This window comes from Furipterus horrens, unplaced genomic scaffold (genome assembly GCF_987537825.1).
Source record: "Furipterus horrens unplaced genomic scaffold, mFurHor1.1.pri manual_scaffold_5, whole genome shotgun sequence".
NCBI lineage: Eukaryota > Metazoa > Chordata > Mammalia > Chiroptera > Furipteridae > Furipterus > Furipterus horrens.
In genome coordinates, this window is record NW_028327175.1 from 190765267 (window position 1) to 190782145 (window position 16879).

A 16879-nucleotide genomic window follows, 5' to 3' on the forward strand; every position below is an offset into this window, starting at 1 on the left:
ACTGACCAGAAAATGTGAGTGGGCTTAAACACACCGCATAGAAGATAAATACAACGAGAGTTTTGAAAAAGCAACATGTCTGTGACGGGCCCTCTTTGGGGCAGGAAGATGGAACCTGAGGTCAACGCGCAGATGGAGAAAGAAGGGCACGTACTCCAGAAGGACGGCGCCGTGGAGGCCGGGGCTTTCCTCTGTTCTGCTTACGAATGTTTTCCAACAGCCTGGCACGTGCCTGACTTGTCACAGACTCAACCAATTCCAGTGATGGGCTTTTCGTGAGAGGCCAAGTGCAGATGGGTGTGACTGGGATAGCGGGAGAGGGATGAGGAGCCGCGTGGGCTGCAGGAGGGACATGCTGGACAGGCTGGGGAGTGGCAGCCTTGGAAGATAATTCGTATGTGAAAATATGCCCAACCACACTAGCAAGCAGGAAGTTTAAACTAAAACAACAAGATACAAATTGTCAAAACTTTTGTCAGGTAATACCGAGTGTTGGTGAGAGTTGGGGAAACAGGTCTTCTCGTATTCTCTCAGTGGAGTATCACATATATAGCCATTTTGGAGAGCAATTTGACAGTGTCCATTAAAATGAAAAAGACGCGCCTTTGACCTAGCAACTTCATTTTCCACTATTCTAGAGAAACACTCATTTATATCCAAAAGAGATCATGCAAAAGGGTATTCGTCGTAACTTCCTAACCGAAAAAAATTGGCAATAACTCTACTCATCAATAGGAGAGCATGATACATTAATTCTTAATAGTTGCATCCATGATACATCCATCCATAATAGGTTAAAAGGATGCTGGCATAAGCAAAGCTTCAAGATATTTGTTGAGTGAAAAACACAAGTTGCAAAACAATGCATATTGTTTCATGAAAATAAAAGCTAGGCATTTCAGTAGCAATATACACATGTAATTCTCAATAAAAAGTAATAGCTAATATTTTTGTGCTTACCAGTGTTGTAAGGTCTTTACATTTATATACTCTTTTAATCTTTATAATAGTTCTGTGGATCAGGAACTGTTTGAGGTTCTCTTTACAGAGAACACCAAAGAAAAGAATGGTTAAATAATTCATTAAAGGTCCCTTAATAAGTGGCAGTAGGTCTTCCCAAGTGCTAAAATATATAAATAGCTAGATGGATATTGATTTGTAACTAAACAGAGTAGCAGGACACTCACCAGGTTGATAACAATGAATACGTCTACAGAGAAAACTGGGATTCAAGATGGTGGACAAGGGATTAGCTTTGTAGTGTTTAGATTTTTTTTTTTACAATAAAAAATGCAAGTATTATGCATATAATTAAAACTAAGTGGCTGAGGAATTTTGAAATGGTGAAGCTATTACTATAGGGTGACCATAAATTCTCAGGTGGTGAGAAGAGTAAGCCAGGGACATCCAAGAAGCTGCGTGTGACAAGCTGGTGAGAAGCAAACCCAGGAGAGGGCAGGCCCCCTTGGAAGGCTCTCTCAGATCCAGGCAGGAAATGGTGTGAATCAGAGCCGAGACAGTGAAACGAAGGGCAGAGGGTGGAACAGAGTAAAGTGTGAAAAGAAGAAAGGACAGCCCTGGTTTCCAGGCTGGGTATCTGTCCACAGTGACGGAAACACAGTGGTTGGAAGGGAGAAGTCAATGAGCTCGGACTGGAGCAGATACGGTGCAGGTAAAGCTAGAACATGTTGACAAAGATCTTTTGCAGAGAGTCTGAATTGCAAACTAAATAAAGGAAAGCTTAATTGATTTTGTCTAGAAGTGATGATGAGAACACACTGCATCTGCATAGGGCGTCATTCTTCTTTCTGTTTCCGAACCCATTCATAACTCACCTCACTCACCGACGGCTGCCCATTAGGTGCAGTTGCCCCATCCTTGGACTCCATGTTCCACTGAAAAACACATTTAAATGGTTCACCTTCATCTCACTCATCAATCTGCACCATGAAGATGTTGCAGTAATGTTTCCAGCAGAAAATAAATAAACTATAGCTAAATTGGGAGGGTTTTCCTAAGTCCCAACTGCAATGCATCTTAACGGCACTACAACACACACTGTGTTGTCAGGCTCGCTGAGGTTCCCGCTGTTCCTCCAGATGGGCAGCATGGATGGAGCACCTGCTGTATGCAAAGCTCTATTCAGCAGTGCAAGTAAAAAGACTTAAAATCTCCACGAGCTTAAAATACAGCATCAAGGATTCAGCTTAAGTTAACCTCAGAAAATGCCAGACTTCACAGTAGTAATTCTTAACTTTAGTCTGTGCAACAATCACCCAAAATTCTGTTAAAATTCTGTCTCCCCAAATTCGAGTAGCTGTTCTCTTATGTTTTATAATTTCACCTTTAACATTGAGATCCATAATACACCTTCAGTTAACCTTTGTGTAGAAATGTGAGGTAGGTATCAGGTTCTTTCTTTTTTGTGTGTGCAAGTATCCAATCCCTTCTACACCATTTATTTAAACATCTTTTTTGCTACATTGAATTGAAGTGGTGCCTTTGTTGTAATTCAAGTGACCGTATATGAGCAGCTCTATTTCCAGACCTTATATTACATTTCATTGGTCTATTTGTCTGTCCTTAAGTAAATACTACACTGAGTTCATTACCACTACTTTTGTGGTGAGTCTTGAAATCTGGTAACCTAAGTCCTTCAATTTTGTTCTTCATGATTTCTTGGCCATTCTAGAAATTTTGTAGGTTCATATCAATTTTAAAATTAGTCATTTTCTTTGAAAAACCCTAGGATTTTTTACTGGGATTTCACTGACTGTGTAGATCAATTTTGGGAAAACTGACAGCTCAACAATATCTTCATGATCCTAGGATAGACAAAGGTTTCTTAAAGAGAGCATAAAAAGGACTAACCATAAAAGAAAAAAAATCAGAAGGTCTTAGGTCTAAACCCAGATACTGTAATTTATGAAGTCTAAAATGCAACCCCAAACCTGCAATTTTAACAAGTTGAAGTTTAAATTATTAATTTTATAAATGAGAAAAAATAGTTCAGGGAAAAGAAGTGAACTGACTAAAATTTCTCAGTGGGTTGTCAGAGCTGGGTTTAGAACCCAGCTCTAATACATATACTTTTAAATACATAAATTGAAAGAGCTTTATGTGCTTTTTCCCTTGGATTTTGAGAAGCTGCCATGAACATTACATAGTGAAGACAATGATGACATTGGGGCCAATTAATTCTTTGTTGGGCGGGGAGTGTCTTGTGCATTGCAGGATATTTAGCAGCACAGCTGGTCTCTGGCTACCAGATGCCAATAGTATTGTACCTCCTTCACCCTCCTGGTTGTAATAATCAAAAAAGGCATCATCAAATGTCCCCTGGAGGGTAAAATTGCCCTCCTTGAGCGTCATTGACTTAAGGCATCAGAACCACATGACCAAAATACAGAGGAAGCCATGTTTTTGGTCCCCTTGCACAGCATGAACCCAACAGGAGGTTTGTAACTATTCTGAGGAAACAGGAAGAAGTGGGGGGAAAGCCCTAAATGTTATTAGTGGGTTAAGGAAGCTTTAAGGGCTAATGTTCATTCTCTGAATAGAAAAATCTAGATGTTTTATTCTTCTGAAAATTTCATTCACGTCTACCAAACAGGACATTTTGTCTTAGTAAATATTAATTTATTTTTTTAAAGAGTGACATTTAAAAAATAGAAAAATGTCAATCTGCTTTAAGCCAGCTCAAAATCTTTCCCCTGGTTTTCTCCTTCATCACCATCACTGAAGCATCTGTTTCTTTCCTTTCGTAAAATTTTGCGTTTGCACAATGAGCATGGATTTTATTCATGTGGCAAAGTCTCCCAGAGATGTAAGGGGGTAAGAAAGTAATCTATCACTCTCCCTAGGGTGGTCATAAGATCTGGGGCCTAGGAGGGATGTAGCTGTCCATTTGAATTTTTTCTCAGTGGAAAAGGAATCTCAGCAAATTGGTACACACACGTGCACTATGTATGCATGTACATGCATCATATGCACACAGAGACTCACCTACCATATACAACATGCATGTGTGCACACATGTACACATGTACTGTGCATGTATGTGCACGTGCATCCACACCTATATGTGCTCCCCATGTGCGCGCACACATACCTATACACATAGGCACATATTCACATAGATGCAAACAAACACCTACACACAGGCCTCCTGGGAAGCTCACCTCACCGTCTGTGTCACTGGCTAGAACCAGAACTAGCAACAATCTCACTCTAGGTTGGGCCTGTCATACACAGGTGTATTGTGTGACCTGTTGCATGACTGATTGCAAGGTAGGGACATACAAGCTGAGGCTGAGAGTAGGGTGGAGTAACACAGATATGACAGACCTTCTTTCGGAGAGTATAATACACACAAACAGCAGTCTGTGTATAAGTACACCTCCTGTGTTTCATCTGTCAAGCTCCGGCCACACAACTACAGAAACACAAACACCTCCTTCTCCTTCTGGAGAGTTTGCCGTCCTCTCGGTACAAGAGAGCAGGCCAATGGAGAAGGTTGGGACGCGGGTTCTAGAGTCAGGCTGATCTGGATTTGCACCTGCTTGACCAGCGGGGCCTCCCCAACTCTAATGCAATACCATAACAGAGATGCCTTGCGAAGAATAAATGATAAACATAGATAAAGAGCCTAGCAGAGTGCTTGGCACTTGGTTTAAGCATGAGCTAAATTCAGTGTTAGACATCAAGACATGAAAACGATCCTAAAAGGATCAGCCTTGGTAGTAATCTAAGACTGCTTGTGAATTCCTAAGGCTGGTGAATCCTTACAAATCCATGCTATACGAGCAACGGCCTGAGCCTCCGTCTCCTCCTCAGTACGATGGGATATCAACAGCATTTCCTTTACTGGACTACAATGTGCATTAAATAAATTTAGCAAGAAGTGTACAGTAAGTGTTACATAAACCTGTTAAACAATAACAAACCACAATTAGTGCCAAGTACTTAGCAAAATAAGCAATCTTTGCGGTATATACGGAGAGAGCACCACAGTAAGGGTAAGCCTGATCTAATACACATTTTCTTGGGAAGGAGCATGGCCTGAGCACGCAGGGGAGTCGGTATGAAATGAGGTAACGTTAGGAAGGCAGACTCCTAGCAAGCCTTCCATCCCATGTGTAATCTTCTAATTTTAGGAAGCCACTTCTCATGGGGCATGGGGGAGAGGAGTTAAATGATTTATCGTTCTAATAAATGCAGCATTCAATCAATAGCTAGTTATTTGACAAAACTCCCCTGTTGGTTTTTCAAGAGGTTGGTTTATCAACGTGGCCTCCTCGTCTGCCCAAATACCAGTTCCAAATCAAAATATCTTTGACCCACCACCACCCCAAGGGGAAAGAGAGGCTGTAAATAATCTTAAGCACTACCAAATTCGGAGAGGTTTACAAGTGTCAAAATAGAGGTATTTAATTTCCCTAACATAATAATTATGCAGGAAAGGCTCTTGTAATATTTTCTAACTATATAAACTTGGTTTTATGTGTTAGGCACCTAGTGTATACAGGACCTCTTGTCGAAACTGTCATCAGTGTGTCCAGAGCTGGCAGACCCAGAGAGATTACTCTGGGTACAAGGACCTCAGGTAGCCAAGCTAGATTATCCTGGGTATTGGCCCCTGTACTGTGGTAGGACCAATAACAATATCTATTACTGACATGCATTTTGCATGTGTGTATGTGGAGAAAATGAGAAGATTCACATATAGACACACACTTAAAAAAACTTAATAGGTGCCGGTGGGTGCTAAGAAACTTTCTTTAAAGGCTATCTTGAAATTCAAAATTAAGTAACTTACCCCATGGATGTCTCCTGGAGACTTCCTCATATTTAGATTTAATGGGGTCTCATAGACACTTGTGAAGGTGTTGTTCTTGGGATTATGGCTACAAAACATAGATGTAAACCAAAATTACAAATGTACTTTATCCAAGATGATTGGTGACTTATCTTAAAGGTACAGTCATTTTTTAAATCAAAATATATAAAACTTAACAATTAAGTTAATGAGTTTCCAGACAATAAATACATCTTAAAAATATCAATTAAATTCAATATATATATATCATTTCTTGGCCTTTTGGCTAAGATCAAGTGTAGTATCTGTTCTTATCAGTTTAAATTCAATATATATAACTTAAAGACTAAATTTAACTGGAAAGGATCACTTAAAAACCTTCTGAATAGAAAAAGATTCTGAAATTATTTGATATAAAAAATGTTAATGCTTTATATGCATATAACCATGGCAATTATACTGCTCTGCACGGTATTTAATAATTTGACATGTAGTTATTGTAGATAGATTGGATCTTTTACTTATAAGAAGAAATTTGAAACTTTCAACTTTTTATTCATTGCATAAAATTCTGCCCTGGGTACGTAAAAACTTTCGAGAAGACATTTCTTGGATTTACCCCTAGCGTGTGGGATTTGAATCTCTGATTGGCTACATGTTAAAAAACAAAACAAAATTCAAGTGAGCGGGGGCGGGGGAGGGCCAGCAAATACTTACGCATGACAGTATGGCTTTTTCTGGTGACTCACAAAGTTATTAACCGTCAGCATCATCTTGCAAACTTCACAGTGAAAACACGCTTTATGCCATATCTAGAAATCATATAGAGAAGATTTACCAATTTTTTTTCAGACTCAGGATTCGTATGTATTTCAGGGTGAAAAATTAGTTTAAGGCAGAAAACGGTGATTTAAAAACACGCAACTACAATTTGTTAAATAAATGAGTGACTTTTTCTGGGACAATATAGAAGACATAGCTAGAAATGGGTAGAACCGAAAAGGGGGGAGAAATACACCTTTTGTTGGGGGTTCAAAATAACCCACTTGTCCATGTGTGAGGTGATAAATTTTCCACGTTTGTTGGTATTCCCAAAGGCCCAGCAATGTCTACTGACCTGATCTAGACAGCCGATCTTCTCAGCAGGATACACTCCATACCCACACCTAGAGCAAGCCTGCACGTTCATCCTGACTTCCGAGGGGGGAGGACAAAGGCAGGCCACAGGCAAGGAATCCAAGGAGAAGCCCCAGTCTAGTTTTCCCAGTCTCCAAAATCCTGACCACTATTAAAGTCTGGGGGCACCTCGATCGTTCGGAATCCAACCTCCACTTTCCTTTGCTGACCTTCTGGTCTGAAGGCGGCAGCTGGGCAGTTTTTAAAGCTGCCACTTACTCAAGGGGCTATTTTGGCAACTCCACTCAACACGCATGCGCTTGGGAAATGAGGTGGAGGTATTTCTAGCTGACATGCTTCTCTAAATAGAAAAGTGAACTCACGATAGCATCATGTTTATGTGGATGACCAAATCCTGGTGTATGATCAGGCAGCACGGAGTAGTTTCACACCAGCTGTGATCATAACCCAAGAAAAGAACCCCGAAGAAAACAGCACACCCTCATCCGGTGATCAAATTAGAAAGGCTTGCTCTGGGAGCTAGATGACTAAAGCAGAAAGGCCAGCTCCCAGACATATGGGGAATGAAGCAGGACTGATTCACTCCCTGGGAAGGGTAAAATACCATGTTTGAATCTCAGCATTAAGTATTAAAAATATTGACAACTGAAAACTGATTAAGATATTAATTTCTGTGTAGCTTCTGCTAGAATACAAATTTAAGAGCAAACGAGAACCCTCGAGGTTGTGGCCTCTGAATGGTAGTGTTCTAAAAAGGCCTGTTTATTTCCTCGCCTCCCAGGCCTGACGTGGGGCAGCTTGAAAACTTAACCTCCTCTTCCTGGCTTTGTGACGCCCTTCACTGCCTTTAGTGGCTACCTAAATGTTACCTTCAAAGGGACCTTCTAGGTACAGTTTACAAAAGATGGTGCCTTACCTGTTCCTATCCCTCGGCTCACAACCTGCTATAACCCTCACCCTGTTTTACATTCTTCATAGCAGTTACCACCACTTTACATCTTAAATACCATGCCTCACCATGGCTGGTGTGACTCAGTGGATTGAGCGCTGGCATGGGAACCGAAATGTCGCTGGTTTGATTTCCTGTCAGGGCACATGCCAGGGTTTCAGGCCAGGTTCCCAGGTGGGGGTGTGCAAGAGGCAACTGATAGTGTCTCTTGCATATCAATGTTTCCTTCTCTTTGTCCCCCGCTTTCCATCTTTCTAAAAATAAATTTTAAAATGCTTTTTAAAAGATACTGTGCCTCTACTTTTTTACATTATCTGTCCTTTGTCCTTGTTGTCATTGCTTGTTCCCAGTGCCTAGGACAAAGGCTGACATAGAAAAGGTACTCAATAAGTATTCATGGTATCAATGAAATAAATTTAATATTCTCACCAACATGTCTACAGGGGCCAAAGCTGAAGTCATAGGTTATGGTAGCAACCTTCTCAAATGGGAGGGCACACACCCCAGCCACCTTGTCATGAGTACGCAGCATGGCCAACATTCCAATTTTTCTAGAGAAGCCAGATATTTGTGTTTATACATGAAACTCCCTGTTTTGTAAAACACTGAGGGCAACACAATAAAATAGGGCCCTGGGCAGTATTTCGATAGCAGTCTACCAATGAGTGACTGTTGGCCCGAATACTCTGAGAAGATTATGATGTTGGGGGTTCTCCAGGAGGAGAGAAGTCAGTAGTATTTTCGCGTTGGGAGAGCCAGAGGTGAGTAGGAGGCTGCAAAGCAAGTGAAGAGGAGTAGCATTCACATGCGCTAAGGACAGGGTGTAGCCAGAAGCTCCCCACAGTAGCTACTGGGGCTCAGCGCTCTATCTCAGCATCTGGAGGGAGGGGGACTGTCATTAGGGACCCCAGGCTCAGGAAGACTCCCACGCTGAAACATGATACACACAGGGCATCCTGGGTGAAGGGAACAGCAAAGACAAAGAAGAGAAGACCTGAAGGTTCCCTGAATGTTGTCCTCTGTGCTGAATTTCTCAAGCCTTACCTGGGAAGTGGGCTGGAAGCCCCAACAAGCACTTAGAAAGAATTCTGCCCCGATCTGGGGGGATGAGGGAGAGGAAATGAGGAACCACCATCAGAGTTCATCTAAAGAAGAAGGTACCTCTCTGCCTGAGGTTGTGGTCGATGGCACTCCATAGCTGCTACACACCCTTGGTCAGCCTTGTGAAGACAAGAACTGGCAAAAGGAAAGATGTTAAATTTGACTATGACATCACTTATGTTTTTAAAAGGCACCTATTAGATACCAGACTTTGTGAGGAGAAACAACCCCAATGAGCTGGAAATGGGACAGTTTAAGCAACTAACGTGAACATTCATTGCTAGGGTAAGATACACACAGCCCTCACCTGCTTGACAGACACGGTCTCCCCTAGTTCCATCCCTCCCTCTCATATCCGGATGAGTCCCTCCCCCATCGCAGTGATGACAGCAGGCCATGGGAGCCTTAGCCAAGGAACTCCTCTGGCCATCAGGACTCGTTCAGACAGCATCTGTCTTAGCCTGGGTTCCCCAGAAACAGAACCTGAGGCAAAGGCGTATGTGCAAGGACTTCATTCAGAAGTGCACCAGGGAACAGGAGCAAGGGGCAGGAAATGGAGTGGGGAGAGTCAACAGGAGAGTTCGTTCTCAAAGTAGCCACCACGTGACGTGAAGTGCATTGGATCACTGGATCTCCATCTTCCGAGAGGCAATCTGAACAACTATGACTCAGGAACATCTGCTAGAGGAAGGAAGGATTTCTATTCTGGCCTCTGTCTCCCATTGGTGAACATCTTGCCCCATTGAGTGTTCACTCCCCTCCACGTCCACGCCATCCCTGTATGTGTTCACAGAGTACCAACGCATCTCATGCCTCAGTAGCAACAGGGTAAAAGCAAGGGCAGCAGAAGGCCGGAGACAATGTTGGTTGTGCCCACACGGACATGGCCAGAGCCCATGCACAGCTAGTTGCCACTGCCCAGGCTGGAGGCAAGGTCCAGAGAGACCTGTCCAGGGGCACCCATGAGGCCAGCCCTTGGGCAACCATCCAAATGTTGAATTTGGGTTTTTTTCCAGGGTGAGGAGGAAGACTCAAACTCGAATCATGTGTCAATGGAAAGGAAGCATAGAACAACATGGGCCAAGGCTGGAGAGACAGAGGAAATGCAGTTAGAAGAGAATGTCATTTAGACCGTAAGTGTCAGTATAATTATTAGACAGGAAAAAGTTCAAAATGGTTTCTTCCCTTCCATATCCCCACAATTTTATCTGTTAATACTACATTTTATTTGTTGATAATCCAGCCTTATAATGTCATCTTTGTGGTTCCCCACACCAGCCCACAATAAAGAACTAAAAAAAGAAAGTTATCCTTCAAATCATCTTTCTGTCTGAGGCAGCAATCAATTCAAGTGTTGGACACATTTTGCATGATTTAATTTATGATAAAGCCTAAAAAATTCATTCTTTTTCCAGACCATGTGATCCTGGTTCTACCACTAGCAAGCTTGTGATGTGGGCCACTTCTCTGAGCCTCAGATGTTCTCTATAAAATGAGCAGAGAGAATATCTGCTGAGGCCCCTTCCAGATCTAGCACTGTTTTACTCTATTTCAGGCATAACCTGCAAAAAAGTTGTGTATAAATTACACATCAGTTAGAGAGCCACTTATTTGTTTTACTGTTAGGATTTTTCATTTCTCAAAGGATTCATCATTGAATTCTTTAAAAAGCAATTTATCTTAGTTCACCCCCAAGAGTTCAGAAACGTGGGTACTAAAAGAGTCCTACCGCCTGTTTTAGTCTGCTTCAGCAGCTATAACAAAATCCCGCAGACTGGGTAGCTTATAAACAACAGTCCTGGAGGCTAGAAGTCCAAGATCAGGGGTCAAGTTCCAGCAAGGGCCCTCTTCCCAGCTGCAGAGGACAACTTCCCTCTGTCCTCACAAGCTGGAATGAGCTAGGAAGCTCTGTCTAGCCTCTTCTATAAGGGCACTAATGCCACTTGCCAGGGCTCCATGCTCATAATATAAGCATGTCCTAGGGGCTCCACCTCCTAACATCAGCACATTGCCCATTAGGTTTCAAGTATGAATTGGGTAGATACAAATAGTCAGTCTATGGAACAGCTGTATTGGGAACGGTGTAACTGCCTGCTAAAAATGTTCAGGAATTCAGGATTTTCCCATAAGTTAATAAATTATAATCATTCCTTTACACTTGCCTGGGACCAGTCTTTCTTAAACCAAGAAAGTGTCCTTACCTGGCAAGATTTTAGAGACAACATTCAAGTTTCAGCCCAGAGGAAAGCAAGCCAAGAATAAGACAAGGTGAAGTTCTTGCTTGATGTGACACCGTGACACTCAAGGTGTTGACAGTTCTTTGCAGCACATATCTCTGGTATGAATAAAATACTTTCTAAACATTTACACCTCAGTGTGACTTGAGTTAATTAGCTCCTTCCCCAGGAGTCCTGGAAAGAAAGGCACTGAAGGCCAAAGGAGGAAGAAGGATGTGTGTGTGAGTGTGTGTGTGTTGGTGTGTTGTGGGGTTTGGGGGTAGGAGTGAAATGGAATCTGTGAAAGTACAGTCTTAGACTAACTCACGGCTACAAACCCAGTGGCTGACACCTGGGGGCGCTCAATAAATATTTCATGGACGATTCTAGCGCTACTTCCGGACAAGCTAGCTGTGATTTGAGGTGGAAGCTTGCTCCCAGAAAGCCGAATTAGAGTCCTACCGCCCAAGTGCAAAGATAGCCACTCCCCGGAGTGGAAGCAAGTTCTTGGGGTCTGGAAGACCACAGCGCATCTCGCAGTAGCCTGAGGGGCTCCGCCTTGGAAGAAGGTAATTTATGCAGATGTGGGTGCCGAGTCCCTGGGATCAAGAGTCCGTCTGGGAAGAGCTTCTGTGGGAACTGGGTCCTTGAACGGGTGCGGAGGCCCAAGTCGAGATGTAGATGGGGAAGGGGCGGGGGGGGGGTGCAGCAGCGGAAAGGGGGCGCAGCGAGGGCGGGGGGTTCTGAAAGAACCTTCCCATCTTCAAGCTACCGGACTCTTGCCCGGCGCGCAATACGGTTTGCGGGGCTCTGGACGCTGCGTGCAACAGGGTTGGAAAGAGCGCTCCCTCTTGGAGCTCTGCCAAGTACGCAGAACTCGCCCTTCTCGGGGCTGAAGCAGGGCTCGACCCCGCACACTCGCCGGTACGCGCGGCATCTCTGCGGAGGGAGCTCTCCGGGGATGATGCGCGCGGTGGCCCCAGCCACTTAGCGGGCTGCCAACTTTGCACGGGCGTGTTCTCTCCTGGCTGTGCACGCCGCCAACTTTGCGGGACGCGCCACCCGTTTTGCATTGGGCGTCCCCGTCCCCCGGCCCCGAGACGGTGCGCGCGACAGCTGCTCGCAGTCAACTTCGGGGTGCATTCTTCCGCGACGGTACGCACCCCCAACTTAGGGGAGCGCACTATCCGGAGCCGGGGGAGGTGCACGCAGCCCTGCCAGGCCCCGCGCGTCCCGTCCCGGGAGACTCCTCCCACTCCAACGCTGCGGCTTTTACTTTCGCTTTGGTGATAGTGGCCTCACACGCTAGCTGCGGAGGGACAGTGGCGGCCGCGAGCTCTGCACATCGAGAAACGGTAACTCTGGCCCCCGCTCCGCTTTCGTCCTTCCCGCCCGGCGGCGGCGCGCCTCCCCCCGCCTCCGCGCTGCCGTCGGTGCCGCGCGTTCTTCCTTCCGCCGCGAGCACAGGCTGCCGGGAGCTGGTCCCCTGCAGCTGGGGAGCCCGACCGCCTGCGCTGAGACCTTGCGGGGCGAGCTCTCCGCACCCCCAGCATCTCTCGCCTTGGCGCGCTGGACCTTCCTTCCTTCCCAGCCCGCGGGCTTGCGTCACCCGGTACTATAGGACAAGGAAAGGCGGATTCAGAAGGGACGGAGCCGTTTGTTATCTCGCAGGGCCGACAGCGAGGCTCCCGTGTCAAACACCCGTAGGTTGCAGCCCTCGCGTCCCGGCTGGCCAGCTGTAGGGCCTTGGCCCGGGCTAACGGTTGCAGCGAGGATGAAGAAGCCGATCATGGTGCACAGCAGTGCCTCTGTCAGGGCTTAGTATGCTTCCCGTGAGCTACTGTTACTCTTGCTGGGGCACCCTTGTGCTGGGCCCTTGAAGATCCCTTGAGAAAGTGAAAAAAGTCAGGACCCTCAGGCTGCCCCGTTGCCTTATAACCTTTCACCATTGTATTAGAATTTACCATTTATGGGGCAGTAAAGTTACTGGTAGGTGATTGTGTGTGTCACTCCCAGGCCTTTTCCTTTGAACTTCTGGGCTGGCTGACATCTCGGCGCTAACTTTCGTTTACTTACCGACTATTTCCTCCTTAAGGATCTGCATACAGCCTGACCTTCATCCTTAAGGATCTGCATACAGCCTGACCTTCATCCTCGATAGACAGGTGCTGCCTGGGGCCACTTCTGTCTTTCCTTAGCTGTGTGGCTTTGGGCGGGTGACAACGTCTCTGAAGAAACCGAAGTTTCTTGGGCTGCGCAGGGTCAAGGCTCCAGTCTCCTAGCAATGCTGTGAGCGTCAGGGGCCCTTGCAGTACTTGAGTACCCAGCAGAGCCCCCTCATGCTCCGGGTGCTGGAGGAGAGAGGCGGAGGTCCTCAGGGCTGCTTCTCTTGGAGCCTTTTAGGAAGACTGTCTTCATTGGGCCAAGAGTGGGGTGCAAGTTGTGTTACATCTCTTTTGGGAGGAAGCAGCTGCATTCTCTTCCCCCATTAAAAAAAAGTTCAGACAGTAGCAGGGAAGGGATTTCCTACCAGATGTGTGCCGGGTCACCTGTGAGGCATGTATAGAAATGATGACTAAAGGATTTTAGTTTTCAATCTCCATAAAGCTGCTTAAAATATGAATGCGATTTTAAAATATCAGTGAAGGTTGACGGTTTAATGTTTTCTTAGTCTTGAGTACTGCAGACAGTGGTGATAATAGGGGATGTTTATTGAGCATTTAGAATGGGCTACAATCTACATGCATTGTTCCATTCAGCCTCATTTTACTGATGAGGAAACTGAGGCCTAGAGAGGTCGAATACTTTGTTCAAGTTCTTATGGCTAATAGATGGAGGAGCCAGTTTAACTCCCGACCTGCCGTTCACCACGACTGGGCTCTCTCTGGCCCTTCCAGGGTCCATTTGGTTCTGTTGTGTGTTCTATATCAACAGTGTATTTGGGACACTGAGTAATTTAAAAATTTTAAGTACATTTCTGTTGTAACATTTATAAGGAAATATTTATTGAGTTCTTCCTGTGTACCTGGGCACTTTTCGGTGACTAGAACAGAAAAAAGAAAAGGATGATTAAGATAAGCTCTTAATCTGCAAATAGAGTCGTAGTGGATAATAGCAATACTAATAATCATATTAATAACTAACCTAGAGTGCCTGGTACTATTAATGCATTATGTGTATTAAATATGAATTTAAGAGAAGGTAGATGTATTTAACAACTGTGTATGCAGTATCCCACGAATGACTGACTGCTCTTTGAGCCTGGGCCTCAAGAAGGGGACACAAACAGGAAATTGACGCCAGGTGTGCCCTCTCCAGAGACCCGAGATCTGAGGTAGGCCTGGATTTTCCTGATGGGCCATGGCTACATGGGAATAAGGAGTCAACACCACGTCTTGGCTTGACTGAAATGATGTGACTAGACCGGCATCCCACTCGGTCACTATCCTTATTCCGCGTGAACTTGCTTTCACTCAGAAATCAAGCCCAGCTTCATGGGCATAGGAAAGTCACTGAATGTTTAGCCATACATACTTAAAAGAGTAAGTCCCACCACGCTGACTTGCTTTAGACATACACTCTGGCAGGTTGTTAGAAGGGACGTTTGCTGCCCCTCTAGACGGTGTTCAGCATTAACCCTGAAAGATGCTGTAGGTTTCACACAGACCTTTCTGGCCTAGTGTTTGGAGGGAAAGCTGTGGAAAGCCTCCCACCACTGAGCAGTAGAAATCAGCCTGAACTTCACCTCTCTGTAACTAAGCCCCAAGCTCCTTCCAAGTGACCAGGAAGGAATACGAGCTGTGTCTCTCCTTGGATGGAGCGTGTGAGGTATTCCATAAGGGTGCAGTTCCCTCTGCCTGCCTCACCCCACCCCACCCCCCTACTTCCCCGTCTCAGATCTCAGGTCAGACATTTCCTCCCCTGAGAACCTTCCCCTATCCCCCTGAGACTCAGTCAGGTCCCCTGTTACTCACACACACTACAACAGCAGTCTGACACCTGTGGCATGCTTTTATGGGGAACAGTGCCTCTTCCCCAATGAGGCAGGACCAGGTCAGTTTGCTACAAGGTATAGTCCCACATCCTAGCACACAGCCTGGTGCATTAGGCATCTGGTAAACATTTACTGTATGACTCTTCTCAGCAGTCCCAACAATATTAAAGGGCTACTTTGCTGAGGATCTTGATATATATGTATATATAATGATCACATCATTTTATTATCATAGCGCCTAGATTCAGCCTCTAAGATTAGCAATACCGAAAGGCTCAAGGTTTACACACCACGTGTTGAAGTTAGTGTCTTTTTCTGGTAGATCTTGTATAACTCAAACTTGCTAATTTTGAAGATATTTCAGTGCTTTGCTAAATACCAATCCACAGTGAAAGGTAATTAAGTCTACGTAAAGGAGATGAAATAAAAACTATTAAGCATTTCTGCATGCCTGGGTTTACCCTTATCTCTGGGGACAGGGTCATCTCTGTTTTTGTGAAACGTTCTGAGTCTTAATCTGAAAACTCTGCCTCCAAATTGGAAGCACATTGGTGGTGATGGTGAAAGAGCTTGTGATGTATTGAGAAACAGGATGGCCACCTGCCTCCTAGCGGTCATTGTACAGATCTCATGTGGAACTCTCCCTCCCTCTTAGATCTCTCCTCACTGCCCAACTCAGCCCTAAGGTGAGCTGGAAGGTGACATGATAATGCCACTCTGAGTTCAAGGCTCCTCGGTGGCTGCTTTGCCATCTTGGACACCTCCCACCTAAGCTGGATTCCTTCTCCTCCCCACCTTCGGCAAGTCATTACTGTCAAATCAATGCCTTCTTGTTTTCCGATCAAGTGCAAACATCCCCGAGGGAGCCCAGTAGGAACGCAGACCTGTACCTGTCAACCTGGGTGTGCTCTGCACAGTGACACAGAAATGGAAACCAGTGGAAATTAAGAGTCTGGAGCGTTGTCCTTCGTTCTTGAGAGCTGATCCCTTCATGGGGAAGGAGATGAGACTTGATTTAGGGGGAAATCAAGACTCTAGGACAGGCTCTGCTTCTGACCAGCTGCATCATTTTTAGCGAATTCTCCTCCCAACATTTCATTCAATTAATATTTATTTAGTAAGCACCTCTAAATTTAGTGTGCCAGGCGCCTGTGCCAGGTGAACTTATTGTCATGTTTGAGCCAAGCAATAAGCAGAGTGCAAATGAACAAAACAAATACAAGGGCTGTAAAGGGAGTGGGAATTGTGGGGGGGGGGGCATTGATGGGATAAGGGTGATCAAGGAGGACCTCTCCTCAGAGGTGCTATTTACATCGAATTCTGAAGACTGAGAATTAGCCACCTGAGCAAAGACAGCATGCTCAGCAAATATGTGGGTGTTGAGTCCTAGAAATAGGGAATGAACCATGAGCCCAGGCAGAGCCTGGAATGAGCATGATGTGCCCAAGGACACTAGGGAGCTGGGAGCTAATCATGTGATGTGAGGGGTGGCCCCTGGAGCACTTGTTGGTGGCTTCAGATCTGAGTCCTACTCTTTATGAGTTACGTGGCCTGGGACACGTTATTAACCTTTTTCCACCTCAGCTTCCTCATCAGTCAAAAGGCGATTATCAAAGGGCTGATCTAACAGTGTGATTGGCCATGTGGATGATTTAATAGTATTG

At 45.1% G+C, this 16879-nt stretch overlaps 2 protein-coding genes and 1 pseudogene across 3 annotated transcripts in view; 2 read left to right on the plus strand and 1 right to left on the minus strand.

Annotated features, from left to right (window-relative positions):
- NRAP (nebulin related anchoring protein) overlaps positions 1 to 7190 on the minus strand; it is a 65483-nt gene extending 58293 nt beyond the window's left edge. The window contains 4 exon segments of the mRNA XM_090278630.1: positions 1836 to 1895; positions 5819 to 5906; positions 6536 to 6630; positions 6936 to 7190. Of these exon segments, the coding sequence (XP_090134756.1) occupies positions 1836 to 1895; positions 5819 to 5906; positions 6536 to 6630; positions 6936 to 7007 (315 nt within the window). The 5' untranslated portion in view covers positions 7008 to 7190.
- Positions 6085 to 6190, plus strand: LOC150010654 (U2 spliceosomal RNA; annotated as a pseudogene).
- Positions 7191 to 11632: 4442 nt separating the features above from the next.
- Positions 11633 to 16879, plus strand: part of CASP7 (caspase 7) — a 33462-nt gene continuing 28215 nt past the window's right edge. Inside the window, exon 1 of one of the 2 annotated variants that reach the window (XM_090278633.1) lies at positions 11633 to 11790. The gene's annotated coding sequence lies outside the window, so the exon portion shown is untranslated. Of the gene's footprint in view, positions 11791 to 12516; positions 12577 to 16879 lie in introns of those variants that run through there. The other variant, XM_090278632.1, reaches the window with a different exon arrangement.